This window comes from Canis aureus, chromosome X, assembly GCF_053574225.1.
Source record: "Canis aureus isolate CA01 chromosome X, VMU_Caureus_v.1.0, whole genome shotgun sequence".
Taxonomy (NCBI): domain Eukaryota; kingdom Metazoa; phylum Chordata; class Mammalia; order Carnivora; family Canidae; genus Canis; species Canis aureus.
Window position 1 is genome coordinate 49,829,727 of NC_135649.1, and position 17,165 is coordinate 49,846,891.

The 17,165-nt window shown below is 44.2% G+C and overlaps 1 protein-coding gene across 2 annotated transcripts in view; it reads left to right on the forward strand.

The window, feature by feature from the left end:
• The first annotated feature begins 240 nt into the window (after window positions 1-240).
• Window positions 241-17,165, forward strand: part of PCDH19 (protocadherin 19) — a 138,053-nt gene continuing 121,128 nt past the window's right edge. For both annotated transcript variants that reach the window (XM_077890365.1, XM_077890366.1), the window contains exons 1-2: window positions 241-2,462; window positions 6,125-6,452. In XM_077890365.1, the coding sequence (XP_077746491.1) occupies window positions 316-2,462; window positions 6,125-6,452 (2,475 nt within the window). In that variant the 5' untranslated portion in view covers window positions 241-315. The remainder of the gene's footprint in view (window positions 2,463-6,124; window positions 6,453-17,165) is intronic.

Consider the following 17,165-nt stretch of genomic DNA (forward strand, 5'->3'; position numbering starts at 1 on the left):
GCTAACTTTGAAGGGGGAAAACTGAGGAGCCGGGCTGGAGGGAGGGGGCTCGGGGCCGCGCGGCGCTTCCTTGGTCCCCCGGAGCCCCCAGGGCCCCCGACAGTCCCCTCCGAGTCTGCTGCAACTTCAGCGTTGGAGCCGGCGCGGGTGTCTCCCCCGCGCCGCCGGGCCGCCCTGGGCGGGACTCCTCCCGCGGCCTCCGGGGCCCCGGGGCGCGCGCAACAGGCGGCCCGAGTCGGCGGGAAGCTGGAGCGCCGGCGGCGTCGGCCTCGGAGGGGAGTGGAGAGGCGAGGCCAGGCAGAGCCCCGCGCAGCCATGGAGTCGCTCCTGCTGCCGGTGCTGCTGCTGTTGGCTGTACTGTGGACGCAGGCAGCCGCCCTCATTAACCTCAAGTACTCAGTAGAAGAGGAGCAGCGCGCCGGGACGGTGATCGCCAATGTGGCCAAGGACGCGCGCGAGGCAGGCTTCGCTCTGGATCCACGGCAGGCCTCTGCCTTCCGTGTGGTGTCCAACTCAGCTCCGCACCTGGTGGACATTAACCCCAGTTCAGGCCTGCTTGTCACCAAGCAGAAGATTGACCGCGACCTGCTGTGCCGCCAGAGCCCCAAGTGCATCATCTCGCTTGAGGTCATGTCCAGCTCAATGGAGATATGCGTGATTAAGGTGGAGATCAAGGACCTGAACGACAATGCGCCCAGCTTCCCAGCAGCACAGATTGAGCTGGAGATCTCAGAGGCGGCTAGTCCTGGCACGCGCATCCCGCTGGACAGCGCCTATGACCCGGACTCGGGCAGCTTCGGCGTGCAGACATACGAACTCACGCCTAATGAGCTGTTTGGCCTGGAAATCAAGACGCGTGGCGATGGCTCACGCTTTGCAGAACTTGTGGTGGAGAAGAGTCTGGATCGCGAGACACAGTCGCACTACAGCTTTCACATCACTGCACTCGACGGCGGCGACCCACCGCACCTGGGCACTGTTGGCCTCAGCATCAAGGTGACAGATTCTAATGACAACAACCCGGTGTTTGGCGAGTCCACCTATGCAGTGAGCGTGCCAGAGAACTCACCTCCCAACACACCAGTCATCCGCCTCAATGCCAGTGACCCAGACGAGGGCACCAATGGCCAGGTGGTCTACTCCTTCTATGGCTATGTCAATGACCGCACGCGCGAGCTCTTCCAGATCGACCCACACAGCGGCCTGGTCACAGTCACCGGTGCCTTAGACTACGAAGAGGGCCACGTGTACGAACTGGACGTGCAGGCCAAGGACCTGGGGCCCAACTCCATCCCGGCACACTGCAAGGTGACCGTCAGCGTTCTGGACACCAATGACAACCCACCAGTCATCAACCTGCTGTCAGTTAACAGTGAGATGGTGGAGGTAAGCGAGAGCGCCCCCCCGGGCTATGTGATTGCGCTGGTGCGGGTGTCTGATCGAGACTCCGGCCTCAATGCGCGCGTGCAGTGCCGTTTGCTGGGTAACGTGCCCTTTCGGCTGCAGGAGTATGAGAGCTTCTCCACTATCCTGGTGGACGGTCGGCTGGACCGCGAGCAGCATGACCAGTATAACCTCACAATCCAGGCACGCGACGGCGGTGTGCCCATGCTGCAGAGCGCCAAATCCTTTACGGTTCGCATAACCGATGAGAATGACAATCACCCGCATTTTTCCAAACCTTACTACCAGGTTATTGTGCAGGAGAACAACACGCCTGGCGCCTACCTGCTTTCGGTGTCAGCGCGAGACCCCGACCTGGGTCTCAATGGCAGTGTCTCCTACCAGATTGTGCCGTCCCAGGTGCGGGACATGCCTGTCTTCACCTATGTCTCCATCAACCCCAATTCCGGCGACATATATGCGCTTCGATCCTTCAACCACGAACAGACCAAGGCGTTCGAATTTAAGGTTCTGGCCAAGGATGGAGGCCTGCCTTCGCTGCAGAGCAACGCCACAGTTCGGGTCATCATCCTCGATGTCAACGATAATACCCCGGTCATCACGGCCCCACCCTTGATCAATGGCACAGCCGAGGTCTACATTCCCCGCAACTCCGGCATAGGCTACCTCGTGACCGTTGTCAAAGCAGACGACTATGATGAGGGTGAGAATGGCCGGGTCACCTACGACATGACCGAGGGCGACCGCGGCTTCTTTGAAATAGATCCGGTCAATGGGGAAGTCAGAACCACTCGCACCTTTGACGAGAGTTCAAAGGCTTCTTACGAGCTTATTGTGGTGGCCCATGACCATGGCAAGACGTCTCTCTCCGCTTCTGCACTAGTCCTAATCTACCTGTCCCCTGCTCTCGATGCCCAAGAGTCCATGGGCTCGGTGAACTTATCCCTGATTTTCATTATCGCGCTGGGCTCCATTGCCGGCATCCTCTTTGTCACTATGATCTTCGTGGCAATCAAGTGCAAGCGAGATAACAAAGAGATCCGGACCTACAACTGCAGGTAGAGCCAACTTTTTTTCTTTCCTTTGTCTTAGATGAAAAAGGTGTATCTGTGTCTGTGTGAAAATCCCAGTGCTTTTGTTTACTACTTAAGTGCATGCTCTGTACATACTGTGCTTCTTGGAGGGGGAAAGTTTGTGGCAGTCCAAGTTGATCAATTCTTTTGATCTGACAATGTGCTGGAAGACAATCATTTACTGTTCCAGTGGTGGATTCTGTCACATAATGATGATGAGCAGTAAAGCAATGATCATTTTAAAATTTGCGCAGCTGTCTCCATGAAGTTATGTCAGGAAAAAAAATGAGAGAGGGAGAGAAGGAGAGAGAGAGAGAGAGAGACTATTTTCAGCAAAACCACCAAGTCCCACAACTTGATTTGAGGGGCACAGTGTTTTGAGGACAGATACTGAAAGGAGAGGGAGTGCTGCTGGTTGCCTGGTCCTGTTGTAGGGATAAGCTGAAGAGACCTGTAATTGGGTCTCTAAGGTAGGAAACAGAGAGTTGAGGGAAGAGAAAACAGGAATGTGTGGTGAAGCAGGTGACTAGTGTTTTTACAAAGTGTGTTCTTGGCTTGTTTTGTATCCATTCCCCAGACATCTGGCTATGTAAGGTGAAATTCTACCAGTCGCATATCTTTTCAAATATCTGGTTGGTTGGTGGGGGTAGAGACCAAACATCTCAATGAGGGATAGGACTTTGCTTCCAGATGTTGCAGTAAAAATAGCAATCTTCTGGAGCTGATGGTGCTTTTCTGTATTGTGGGTTTATGCTGTGGCATTAAGATCTGGTCCCTACCAGTGGATGTCACTATGCGTTATTGTGTTACACTTTTTCTTGAAGTGTATGCAGGGTGTGTGTGTGTGTGTGTGTGTGTGTGTGTGTGAGAGAGAGAGAGAGAGAGAGAGAGAGAGAGAGAATGAGAATAGAAATGCAGAAATTAGAATGACAAGTAGTATTTTAAAAACAAGATTTCCTGATAAACACATTAGAAGGTCTTGTTGAAGCCCTTCCTTACAGTTGGATAGAACAAATTAACCTAAGTATTTCTGGAGTCCAATTTAGGATAATACATGTAATTTTTTCCAGCAATATCTCATCGAAATGGTTGAAAAAAAGAAGTTGTTTCTTTAGTTTGCTGAAATCGAATGATGGTGCTGTTTCCAACCAAGGTGTGCATGTGCTTCCAACACACCTACACATCCAATGTGTCTTTTGTGCCATCTGTGCTTGCACGTTAATCAGTCAAAATATGTTCCTGTAGGTCCAATTTGTATTTGACACCATCTGAAATGCACACTGCTGTGAATTAGAGCCCCCTGAATATGTAACAGCCATGCAATTATTGTTTCCCTTTTACTATTCTCTGCATTACACAAGTTAGTAGACAAATGCTAACCACACATGAATATCAATCAGGTGCCATAAAAGAGCAGCTGCAATGCCTCATAAATGCTTTAATCCTGTTACTAGTGAAATGGCCGTGACTTTTCTTTCCTTCAGATCTGAGTCATTTCAGATGGGAGAAATGGAAATTAATATTTCTCTTACCTTTGAAACCTGTGACTGCCAGTGGCAATTTTTACAGGAGAAAAGATGCAGGGTCTGTAAAATTTTATTTATATGGAGATAATAATGATAGAGTAGACTCTTTTTAAGCCATTTTATTACTGTAAAGTAACTGTATAAGACCCTTTTCTTGATGAAAAACAAATCATCCTGAAATAAAGATAGTGAAGGCTTTGCCACTTCTTGGTGATGTATGACTAGAAGTGAGAGCTCTTTCAGAGAGCTTGTCAGGGAGATCATTAAACAGGGAAGAAAGCATTTGAAATTAGAGAAGGAAAGAGAGAGAGAGAGAAAGAAAAAGAAAATCTCAGTACTCTCCAACTTCACTTACATGTGTATTCTGTAAAGAGCTCTGTTCCCTATGATGGTTTGGGATTAATGGAGTACAGTTTAATTAAATAATTGGTCAATACAGAAAGGGCTGCTCAGTGAATGCCTCAGCTAAGTAATTGGACGGGGCGTTGCCAAACTTAACCATCATGGGTAAACAAAATCATTAAAACTTCCCATTGCTTCTGTAAATAGATTAGAAAAGCAAATAAACCCTAGTCCTGAGGTCTTTGGGATTTTTTCTGCTCCCAAACTCCAGTAGCATCAGCTTGCCATCACTGCAAGTCTGCTGGAACATAGAGTGAAAGGACGAGGGGAACATAACTGCTCAGCTCTAGGAACATCCCAGGGACAGAGTAAGAATTTGCCTCTAGAAATAGGCAATCTCCCTGTATGCTCAGATGTTTTAGAAACGTAAAATTCAAGAGCCTGTCTTTCCCTGTATTAGGCAAGAGGTTTCCTTTTCTCAGCCTCTCCGGAACCTCTTCCTCAAATGCATTCATTTATGAGACTTGCGAGGTGATCTGCAATTGCTGCTGAATTGGGCTCCGTTTTTGTATTCAGACAATTAGCTTTGTTGAGCGAGAACACAGTCACAGTCTTTCCCTTGTAAAGATCAACCCATATAATTTATTAACCCGATTGTTTTGCTGATTATTGCCCAGAAATTGAATTTTCAAACAATAAGGTGAATCATTATGTGCAAAGTAATAAATGACTTTGAGACTCTGTCTACATTTTAATGTATTTCTTTTGACACGTCTCTTAAGGCTTGATGTCTTTGGTGCACATTGCTGGGTCTGTGTCAGTGTTAATTAAATTGAGCTCTTTATGTTCCAGTTGCAGCACAGCTGCTTGTAGGTACACCTGAATGGAGGAAGGATGCTGAATGCACTAACCTTTAAATTCCTTTGCAGTAATTGTTTAACCATCACTTGTCTCCTCTGCTGTTTTATAAAAGGACAGAACAGCAAGTGTCTGCATTGCATCTGGGTTTCTCCCATTAGCAAGAAGCAAGACAAAAGGCAGAGGAGAAAGTTAGCCTAAGGGGAAAGAGGTAAAAAGCATTTCCCCTCATTCGAATGGGTCTGGCTATCAGATATCTCCAGGAGAGGAGGGGGCAGGGTGGAGAATAGAAGGGAGCAGGGCTACGGCAAAGGGAAGGAGGGAGTGGAGGAGAGAAGCTGAGGATCCCTCAGATGATGGCGTCTGATCTCCTGCCCTAGTCCAAAACTGATCAGGTTAATCAAAGGGGAATCTGACTGAAAGTGTTCATTCGCCACATGGCAAATACCTGGAGGAACTGGAGAGGAGGTTTTTGTTTTGTTTTGTTTATTTCCTTCCATCATTTCCTCTTCTGGTAAATTAATACTTGCTTTGGATTTCACTCAAGGGTTCTTTTGGGTTCCAGGGGAGCTCCACATTTGAGCATTCTCATGCTCTCTCTCCCATAGGCTCAACTTTCCATGTCCTCCCCACCCTTTCGAAATAGACACTCACGATGAGAAATTCCACATCCAAAGTATAGAGACATTTTTGGGGGATGGAGGAATAGGAGGTTTGTATGTTTAATGTGAAAACTGTATGGCCCTTAGCTTGTTTTCACATGTAAACAGCGCAGGGAGAAATCCAATGATGTAATGCACCAGAATAAGAAAGAAGCTGGAGCAGAGGTGGGGTGCAACCCTCTAGGGAGCTTAAGATTTATTAATCAATGCATGGTTTGGGAGGGCCTTAGCAATACATGTTGCCTTTTTTGTCACATAGAATCGCTGAGTACTCCTATGGGCATCAAAAGAAATCAAGCAAGAAGAAAAAAATCAGTAAGAATGACATCCGTCTGGTACCCCGGGATGTGGAGGAGACAGACAAGATGAACGTTGTCAGTTGTTCCTCCCTGACCTCCTCCCTCAACTATTTTGACTACCACCAGCAGACACTGCCCCTGGGCTGCCGCCGCTCTGAGAGCACTTTCCTGAATGTGGAGAACCAGAATACCCGCAATACTAGCGCCAACCACATCTATCATCACTCTTTCAACAGCCAGGGCCCCCAGCAGCCAGACTTGATTATCAACGGTGTGCCTCTGCCTGAGGTGAGTGCCAGTGTGGGACTCCATGAGGTCCTCCCAGACCCCTTCTTCTGCTACTCCCTGGACCACTTTGGTCTCTTTGCTGGAGAATTCTCTGGCAGGGATAGGGAGAACTTCTCTGCCTAAGCCCATTTCTGTAGTCTGGGTTTGCTACTGGAGTCTCTTGGGGGCAGAGGGTAACCCAACATATTGGGCCTTTGCAGGAGTGGATGTTGGGAGTGGGAGCTCAAGGGGTCTGTGCCTTTGAAATCTCTGTATAGTCTTCTGGCATAATGTGAATTTGCTCCACCTGTTGCAAATGTGATGCGTTCGCCAGCCATTGGTACCTATACTCCAGTATAAGTGGCAGAGAGATCAACATGTAGTGTTAAAGATGGGTGAACCCTAGAATGCTCAGGGACCAGTTTCCCAGTGTGAGAGTGATTCCGCTCCAGGAAGCCCCTTTTTGCTTTTTCTCTGGCCATGTATATGCTTTGCCAAGAATATGGATGGGTTGGTTAAAGGGAGGCAAATGAAAAAATTAAAAAGCCACTTGGCCATTTCTTGGTAGTTCTTATGGTGACATCTGACAAACGAGGAGGTGGAAAGTGTCACTTATTAATGAACATTTCAGAAATTAACTATGATTTGAGTTAGCTTTGTTTAAAATGAAGCATTTTTTTTAACATTGTGTGGTCCGATGTTTGCTGGCTCTTAAAATACTTCAGGGTAGTAGGGTGATAACACAAATGATGGTGGATGGGTGGGTGAGTGGAAGGCGAAAAGTAACAGTTCTTTTTTTTTTTTTAATTTATTTTTTATTGGTGTTCAATTTACTAACATACAGAATAACACCCAGTGCCCGTCACCCATTCACTCAGTTCTTAAGTTGATTTCGTTTTTCCATGAATTGCTTCAGCCCCTCTTTGGTTGGAAATTTGATGCACTAGAAGGCAGATGCCCTCTTCCAGGCCACTAATGAAAGGAATACTGTATATTTGAAAGGCACTTCCACATTTTTTGAAGCACCTGCACAACCCTTGTCTCTTTTGATATTTGCAATACTTATCTTGATAGATTGCCCTTCAGTAGATGATGAAACAGAGGTCCAGAGATGGTAAAGGAGTTGTTCAGACTCACAAATTAAGGCATAGAGAGACAGAGAGAGAGGAGGGGAGTAGGGAGGGAGAAGCAAAGGGAGAGGCAAAGAGAGAGAGAGATGACAGACAGACTAGATCTCAGGGCTCTGTAACTCTCTGGCAAGTGTTGCTTTGGTGACACCTTCCTGTCTCAGAAATAATTCAGCCTGACATACCTAGGCTATGATGCATATAAAATGGTCTCATAGTATTTGTATCAATTTCACAGGGCAAAGGGTTTTAGGACTACCCGAACCAATCGCTTTTCTTAGTTTCCTGGAAAATAATTCTCATCAGAAATAATTGGACCAAACAGCAGTGCTTCTAACGAGAAACTGATGATATTCTGCTAGCAACAAAAGCACCAATATTTTCAGTCTATAGCTCTATAAATAAGGATTTATTGAAAATCCAATATCATGCTATATAGACACAGTTATAATCATGGATATCAATATATACTACTAGGAACTAGATCATAGACTTTTTGGAGGACTACTTATGGACTACTAAGAGTTCTGCAATGGAGAGGAAGAGATAATTCTATGTAGTGGAATCAGGTAGACCATGATTTTGAATCTGGGAAAACCTTTTGGTATGGAATCCCTCCGAGTCTCTCTTTCCTTATCTACAAAGTTGGTACCCCTATTGTTGTGCAAGGTTGGTCCAAGGAATAATATGACTTTGTGTAATGTAAAAGGTATGACACGTATGTGTTCTCTGAATCGTAGATCTCTTCATTAGACAATAATTGGAGAATCCTTTATAATGGCCTGCACATCAGAGTGTGTCCCTGTAGACACTGTAACTTAAGAGGATTTTAAGTTGGTTTTATATAGATAACACCTACGAAGTGGTGTGGTTGGTATATTCATTTTGGACATTAAACAATGGAGGTGAAAGATAGCAAGGTTATTGGTTCAGGTGCTGTCCTCTATTGCTTGTGGAGATAGACCAGAATAATCATCTGAGTGCTTGGTGATTATTTATGTAATCAATTCAAGGCACTAGAGAAATGTGAACCCTGGTGCTTATGAGATATTTGGAGGAGACGGGAGACATATGACTGTCTGCATGGTTTACCTAAGATCTTGGTGTTCTTTTTGATTTTCCTATAGGCAGAATGAAATGAAATATTGCTTGAATCATTTAGAAAAGCCATTGAAAGTCTGAATTCTGATCCTATCCCCAACTTACAAAGCCACATGCTCTCCTTATGTAACAAAATCATGGAGATATAGTGTCTAGGGCTAGTCAAAGGCCAAGGCAGTGTGTACTAGACATAGTGAGGTTAAGTGTGTATTTCCAGTGTGCAGTCCTGTAGAGTTCAATGGACAAACCCACTCAGAAAGAGGAGAGACCCTCTCACAACTGAGCATAAATCAGGCCATTTAACCTGAATCTGTCACAAAGTTATGCATGGGGAGAATGACACTTCTCCTTTTCTTTCCATACCAGAAGTGCTTGAACGTGGACTAGATAGAATACTTAGGTACAGTGAAATCTACAGAAGAGCAAGAATGGTTGATTCATACATCTATACATTCAACATTTAAAATTTGTTAAAGGTCTACTTTTTTCTGCTCTAGGCTCTGGTGTTCTAGAAATGAAAAAGATGTTCTCTAGTCTCAAGGAATGCACATTTTAACAGGGGAGACAAGCAAACAAGTGGTTTTCAGTATGGAATGATTTATGCTACTTTGCGTTCAATAAGATGTTCTCCATTCATAGGATAGTGATATCCTGATATATTTTCTACCTTCTCTTTATATTTTCCTGTTAATTAATTAATCTATCCAAGAAACCGCCATTAATTAAGAAGTTAGAGTGGTAAGAGCTATGATGTGGTAAATATGAGATTCTTTGGTCATTTCTGTATTCAATCTTATGCTGCTTACATTTTTCTTTATATCATTTCATTATACCATTCTTTTATTTGTTCATGAATTAAACCCAATAGCCTTTGTCGCACACTTAGAATGTACTAGACACTGTACTGCGTGCCCAGTATCCAAAAATAAAACACTTGATCCTTGACCCTAGGGAGTTTACAAGGAGACAGACAAGTAAACAGGTCAATTCAATTCAGGATAACATTTCTTTTCTGAGCATATGTTACATTATTGCTCTCCAGATTGGGACCAAAATACTTACACATTAGGTTTTTCTGCTGGGCTACCTTGTGACAAACCCACCCTTTTTGTTTGCTGCAGTCAGTTACAAGGCTTACAATGACATTGTAAAGGAGTCAGATTTTCTTCCCTGTAGCACTCCATCACACTTTGTCACCATGGCATTAGATATCAGTAAGCATTATTAGAGGATCCAGTGTGCTCAGCTGTGTGGCAGGTACCATGGGGATCCCAAATAAATATGAGATGCAGCATCTGCCCACGGAGAGTTCAGTCTGGTTGGGGAGCTAAGATCATCCAGTGATTTCCCTGCAAGCAATATAAGAAAGTCTCTAACTATATGTTACTTTGTAGACTTCTTAGTACTCCCCTTCTCTTTCTTCCTTGGCAACCCTGCTATCATTTATATGTAGACTTACCATTCAGATTCGGTGCTGCCTTGTGGGTAACTTTTGCATCAGTGTGCAAATTTAGCCACATCTGAACATTGTTGGCTCTAGAAACCAGAGGGAATGTAATGTTAAATGCAGTTAAGTGGATAAGGTAAAGGGAATGGAGCACTAGGCTAGGAACTCAGCCTTTTAGTATCACAGAGACTGTCTTGCCTTGAATAAAGTATCATTATTCACCGGTCTTCTGATGTTGGCGAGGAAATCAGCTATGTGGATTTTGTGGTTTTGTATACAGATTTGAAGTGGGAAAGTGGAGGATCTCTTTGCTGTTTACAGAAGAATTTTGTAGAATTAGTGATGTCAGGTATCCCTTAAATATTTTAAATCAAAGGGTGAGATTTGCATTTCTTGGCATACTGGTATACTTAGTCCATGGATTTAGTATATGCATAAGTGAGTGTATGTGTGGTGGGAGGAGAGTGAGAAGAGGGGAAAAGAGATTGAAAAAGAAAGAATGGATAAGAGGGAACAATAATAGGTTTGCCAGTTTGCTATGATTTTTCTGAAAATATTCCACCGTTTTTAGAGTCTCCTTATTATGGCAAATACTTTTTCTTCCAATGTTATGAAATGGAGACATGCCTACTGGGCACCCCTGGTTGCTGGAAAGTGTTACTCCTTTGTTCATCAGCATCCCTACATTACCCTTTTTGTCACCCAAGCTGAGATCATAGCTGGAAGAAGAAAATGCAATTCATTTCTTCTACTGCTAATGGAGACTTGGGTGAAACCTCTTCCTGCTGTTAGGAGGGGTCAAATGGCCCAGACAGTCTCTTTGGTGAGGCATTTTAAAATTTTAGTTCTCTAATGTTGAATGCTTCTGAGCTGACACTCTGAGAGTGTCATAGTGGGCAGAACCATGCTGAATTCTAGCCATATGTGTATGGGGATTTATAAATTCATTTTTTATTGGTGTTCAATTTGCCAACATATAGAATAACACCCAGTGCTCATCCTGTCAAGTGCCCCCCTCAGTGCCCGTCACCCAGTCACCCCAACTCCCCGCTCACCTCCCCTTCCACCACCCCTAGTTCATCTCCCAGAGTTAGGAGTCTTTCATGTTCTGTCTCCCTTTCTGATATTTCCCACTCATTTTTTCTCCTTTCCCCTTTATTCCCTTTCACTATTTTTTATATTCCCCAAGTGAATGAGACCATATAATGTTTGTCCTCCGATTGACTTATTTCACTCAGCATAATACCCTCCAGTTCCATCCATGTCGAAGCAAATGATGGGTATTTGTCGTTTCTAATGGCTGAGGAATATTCCATTGTATACATAAACCACATCTTCTTTATCCATTCATCTTTCGATGGTCACCGAGGCTCTTTCCACAGTTTGGCTATTGTGGACATTGCTGCTAGAAACATCGGGGTGCAGGTGTCCCGGCATTTCATTGCATCTGTATCTTTGGGGTAAATCCCCAGCAGTGCAATTTCTGGGTCGTAGGGCAGATCTATTTTTAACTCTTTGAGGAACCTCCACCAGTTTTCCAGAGTGGCTGCACCAGTTCACATTTGTATGGGGATTTAGATTTTGGTTTCAAACTCTATCTTGAGTTCTCTCTGTTGCTCTATCTTTTACTAGCAAATGGTAGCATCTTCAATATGAGACATTCTGAGGGTGTATGTGTGTTCTGCTATTGACACTGAGCAATTTCATAAGTAGCCGTGGAAGAGTTTGCAGACTAAGGAGGTATGTGGCAGACCAAATTGAACACTTCAAATTATCTAATAGGAAGTCTCAATGTGTGTTATCTCAGTGTAGATAATGAAACTAAAACATCAGTTAGGCTTTGAAGAAAAATAAACAGAAAGAAATAGCTCAGCATACTTTGGTCACTAAAACAGTTTTAAAGTTAGGGATATGCAAGGATTTGAGTGAAACTGGGTTAAGGAACTAGAAAAGCAGCCACAAACCTATTAGATGTCAGATTCAGAAATCTGACATTCAGAGTCAGAAATCACTGGGAAATTAATAGGTTTGATGAGGCTGGTTTAGAGAGCGAGGAAATGACACTGCCTCCAATTAAACCAACAAACAGTGAGGGTTGTTTTTTTTTTTTTTAATTTTACTTTTCTTGTTTCAGCAGCATCTTGGAACCATCTAAGTCTTATCCCTAAGGGTCAAAATAACCCTCAGGCTGCAGAAGGAAGCAATGGAAAACAGTGCAGCCCACATCTTTTCAAGTGTAGTCACTCCAGTTTTCTTTAAAAATCAAAGGCTCCACTACTACTAGGAGACATTCTAGGGCCACCCATTGCCTACATTGTATCTTATTGGGCCATTCACCTCTACCAGAGGCTGTGTTTCCCAGTGGTGATCTGCTTGCAAGATGTGTTCCAGAATAAACCGTTCCTCTGTCGTCTCCATGCAACTGCCGCAGAACTGAGTTAGTTTACATTAGTATTTGCTAATTTATTATTATCATTCCTTATTGGCAATTAGCTGGTTACCTTAGAGATCACTTCTCTCCCCATACACCTTCACTAAAGTTGAGCTCAGACAGAGTGCTTGCTAATGATCCTGAGATTTCTCTCCTTGGGGGACAGGAGGCAGGACATTTTCCATAGAGGGCTCTGAGGCTTTGGAATTCCTCTTATCAGAGGACCCCTTGTTTTGGGTCCTGGTGGCCCTACCTGGTTGTCAATCAGACTTATAAGGTGGGAGTTGCTGCCTCTCCTTGCTTATTCTGGCCCCAGTCTTTGCTGTGGTTTTGGTATGCTGTGCCCAGAGGCTGAAGGTAGGGGCGTGGGGGATTGCTTGTTAGGAATTAGAGGGCCCCAAAAGGATGTAGTCACCTCCTGACAAAGCTGGAGTCTTTGAATTGTGGCGCTGCAGTGGATCTGAGGCGGCTGCTTGGAGTTTGAGATATTAATCCCTCTGCTTGTGTATCTCAGTTTTCAGGGCTTTGGGGAGACCAAGCTTGGCTGGATCGAGTGTCTCAGATGTGGGTAAATGAAGCCATTTGTACAAGAGGCTGCGTGTGAGAGGCAGGAGGCTGGCTCTGGAGCGGCCATTTTCTCCTCCTGAGAGGAGGCTTAATTTCTTGATGTGTGACTGGCTGGCCTTTAATGTGAGCCTCATTTACTTCTAACAATTGAGATGCTTGAAGTGAAAGTCCCAGAGGATCAGTTGTTTGTAGAGGGAAATGCTCTTCAAGTTACATTTCCTTTTTGGCTGTTGTGGAGTGACTAGTGGTTTTTGTGTGGGCTGTATGGTGAGGGTCGCTCTGCTTCCAGTTGGTGTGCCCATGCTGCGAGCGCCTCCCTGTGTCACCCCAGGGAATGGTGTGGAAAGGACCACAGCTGCCTGGAGAACCGCTCTCTGCCAGCTTGAGGAACTTGGGCTCCCATGCCTGAAATCTCATTTGCTATATCATTCAGCATTTTGCTTAGAAATATTGGCTAGGACCACATGGCTCCACAGCATCCCTGGAAGAGATGTGAGAAGGATCCAGGGTTTCTACTCTATAATCATGAAAATGGATTTGCAGAGAGGACACATGGCTCAACCCCGTACACAGCATTTGGGGCCAAACTGGACTCCATTCTGCTTGACCGTTGTTCCTCTGGTACAACTTCGAAGTGCTGTCTGTCACAGAATAGAAAACCTGACTGGATGTCACAAGAGAGCCTGTGGATATACCTTTGAAGGGTAGTTGTGTTCCTGAAAAGCTGTGCAGCAGGTAAGCATTTTGTAAATTAGACCCTGTGTTAATCACAGTGATTGCATTCCATATTAATAAAACCCGGTGGTGGATTCTTTCATAAAAGAAAGAGCCCCATGTAATGTGAATAAACAACTCCTGCCTGGTTTCCTTTGTCAAGTCTGGATTTTTTGCATATCTTGTTTGCTGAAAGTGAGATTCCTCACATTGGCGAGATTTACAAAACCTTTGAAAAATGGGCCAATTCCTTCGTCTCTTAAATTCTCACGGTTTGGCTTTCCTGGTTGAATTTCAACTTAATTAAAATATGTAAGTACATGATATTTAAAATACATAGAGTCCAGAGAAGACAGGTATATATCACCTAGATTTACCAAATATTATGTTTCATATTTGTTCCAGATTTTATTTTTTTAAAGATTTTATTTATTTATTCATAAGAGACATACAGAGAGAGAGGCAGAGACACAGGCAGAGAGAGAAGCAGGCTCCATGCAGGAAGCCAGATGTGAGACTCAATCCCGGGACTCTGGGATCACACCCTGAGCTGAAGGCAGATGCTCAACTGCTGAGCCACCCAGGCATCCCTTGTTTCAGATTTTTAAAAAAATTAAAGGTCACAGCTACCCCCTTCCTGTTCTATTCATCTCCCTCCATTCTTTGTAAGTCTGTGGCTGGAAGAACTGAAGCCCCTCAGGAATGTTCTTGGTGCTTCTTGTTTTAGTCTCCTGAGCTCACTCCTGAAAGATACGGCTCTCACTTTGTTGCTCCAGGTTCTGAAAGCTCTCCCAAGTCAATAAGTGTTTCTCGGGTTGAGTAGAGCCTGGGAATTACTTTGGAAAATGAAAAGGCTCTCTTATAGTGCTTTTAAATTTCAGCTTTTGGGGAAGTAATATTCTACTTTTCGGAAAGAAAAAAAAATGAGAGAGTTAGATTGACAGACAGGTGTTAGGGTTAGCTATCTTGAGTTTTGTGTAGACCATTTGTGATTGAAGCAGGCAAGAAGCTTGATGTGAAGTCTTCATTCTCCTTGAGCTCAGTGTTCATGGATTAGCACCAGGACTTCTTCATGTCAGATGCTTAAGCACTGCCTTGATGTGCATAGTCTTTGGATGCTCCATTAAATCTCTGAGTGCCAGGGTGGCCAGTTTTCAGCTTCTCCCACTGGGCCCCATCTGGCTGCTGTTCTGTGGCAAGCTGCTCTCCCTCACTGCTACCAGCTCTGGCCTTGGTGGTCTCTGCTTTCTGGATTATTTTTGTTTCTAAATCTGATTTCCAGAGCATGAAGGGCACCTCTTCTCAGATTGTGTAGTTTAGTCTTCTCAACAAAATGAATTCTCTGTGTAAACTGGCGGGAAGATAAATTCAATCCAAAGACCAGACTCTCCTTTTAGGGGAGTGTGTGTGAGTGTGTGTGCATGTGCGTGTGTGTGTGTGTGTGTGTGTGTGTGTGAGAGAGAGAGAGAGAGAGAGAATGATCTACTCTCACCCACTTATTCTGCCTCTGTGGTAATTGAGCCTTTGTGGGCTGGGCTGGCCTGATTATATACATGTCTATGAGTTTAGGCCCTCAGAGTCCCCCTCCCCACCCTATGACAGTCTGCTGATTGCCTTCCTGAGGAAAAGCTCAGTAGCTCAGTAACAGCAGGGTGTTTTTCCCCCACATGTGAAGGCAGGGCACCCCAATTTGATATAGCCCAGGAATAGATCTCCTGGGGACTATTTTTAATTGAGAGCTCTACTTAGGGAGCAGCCAAATAATCATTGCTATGTGTACAATCCAGCTTAGGAAAGCTTCATAGGGAATTTCAATTCCGTGGAAATTATTTTCTAAGGCTCTGTTTCTCTTTTTGTGCCTTTTGGACATAATGCCATTTCAAACCCTCCTCTAACCTTTTCATTCACTTGGCTTGAGGAAACCTTATTTGGGCTGCCTATGTGTATAGGTACTTAGCCATAAAACCATACCTTTTCTTCTTTTAAATATTTTATTTATTTATTTATAGATTTTATTTATTTATTCACTAGAGACACAGAGAGAGGCAGAGACATAGGCAGAGGGAGAAGCAGGCTCCCCTCAGGGAACCTGATGTGGACTCGATCCCGGGACCCTGGGATCACGACCTGAGCCAAAGGCAGACGCTCAACCACTGAGCCACCCAGGTGCCCCAGCCACATCTTTTCTAAGCAAAATGTATGAGCAGGGATCAGTCTGCATTCAGAAGGATTGGCTTGACCTTTGAACAATTTTTTTTTCAACTAAAGATATCTGTAATCTAGCATACATATTTGAAACTTGACATGTTCGAGGCATGCAGGACATTGAAAATATAGGTCTGAGCAGAGACATCTGGCTATAGGTAATGGTGAATGGCTTGCTGGAAGACTGATTTCCTCCTCTGTGCTGCCAGGTGCAGAGGCCCATGGTAAGGACACAGGTACACTGCATTCAGAAGACTGGCATTGACTATGATCTTGCCATATTGGTCATTTCTTTAACTGGTGCATTTCCATTTTCTCAAGTATAGACTCTTGAGCAGTGGAGCATGCTAATGATAACATTTGTTCCTAAGAGCATAGGGGAAAGAATATATGGCATTAGCATTAAATAAAGGCTTTTTATGGAACTTTGCTTGATTTTTTAAATTATAAGACAATTTGTGATAGCTATGGCTCTTTAGAAACACATCTCAACTGCTGCATAAGAAACACCAATTTTTTATGTGGCCTGTGAGCTTGCTAATGGGGTGTATATCCTTACACCTCTAGGTCATTCTTATAATTTTGCCTCTACTGGGTAATTTTTTAGAGGTGGAAAAAGGCATATGCCTTGTTGCAGTAAGAAATAGAATAAGAAAATGTTTGAAATGTAAAGAAAGTGAAACTGTCTTTACACAAACTATACTTTGTAGAGTGACCTGATAGAGCAAAACTTTATAAAACTAGTAAGCCATAATACCACGGCACTGGGCACTGTTGGAATGGCCTCAGGGGACTCAGTCTTTGCCCATCTGATCACCTGGCGTCCTCAAGAAGAGATCATGGAAGGTAGAAAAAACTCAGCAACTGCAAAGGTTTGTGGCTATTCACGGTGCGATATTTGGAGGTATGGGCATCAAAGAATGTGTGACATTTGCATTACCTTGCTCTCCTCACCCTCTGAGCCTAGCACACTCCATCAGGACAGTTATCTCTAATGTGTGAGTCACCCCAAGTCACTGTATTCCCAAAGGTAACAATCTATAACTGTAATTCTGGGATAGATGAGGAGGTCACTAGCAAAACCAATGAAACGGAGTTAAAAATCTGTAAAAGAAGAGCTTTAGTTCATGGAAATCCATTAT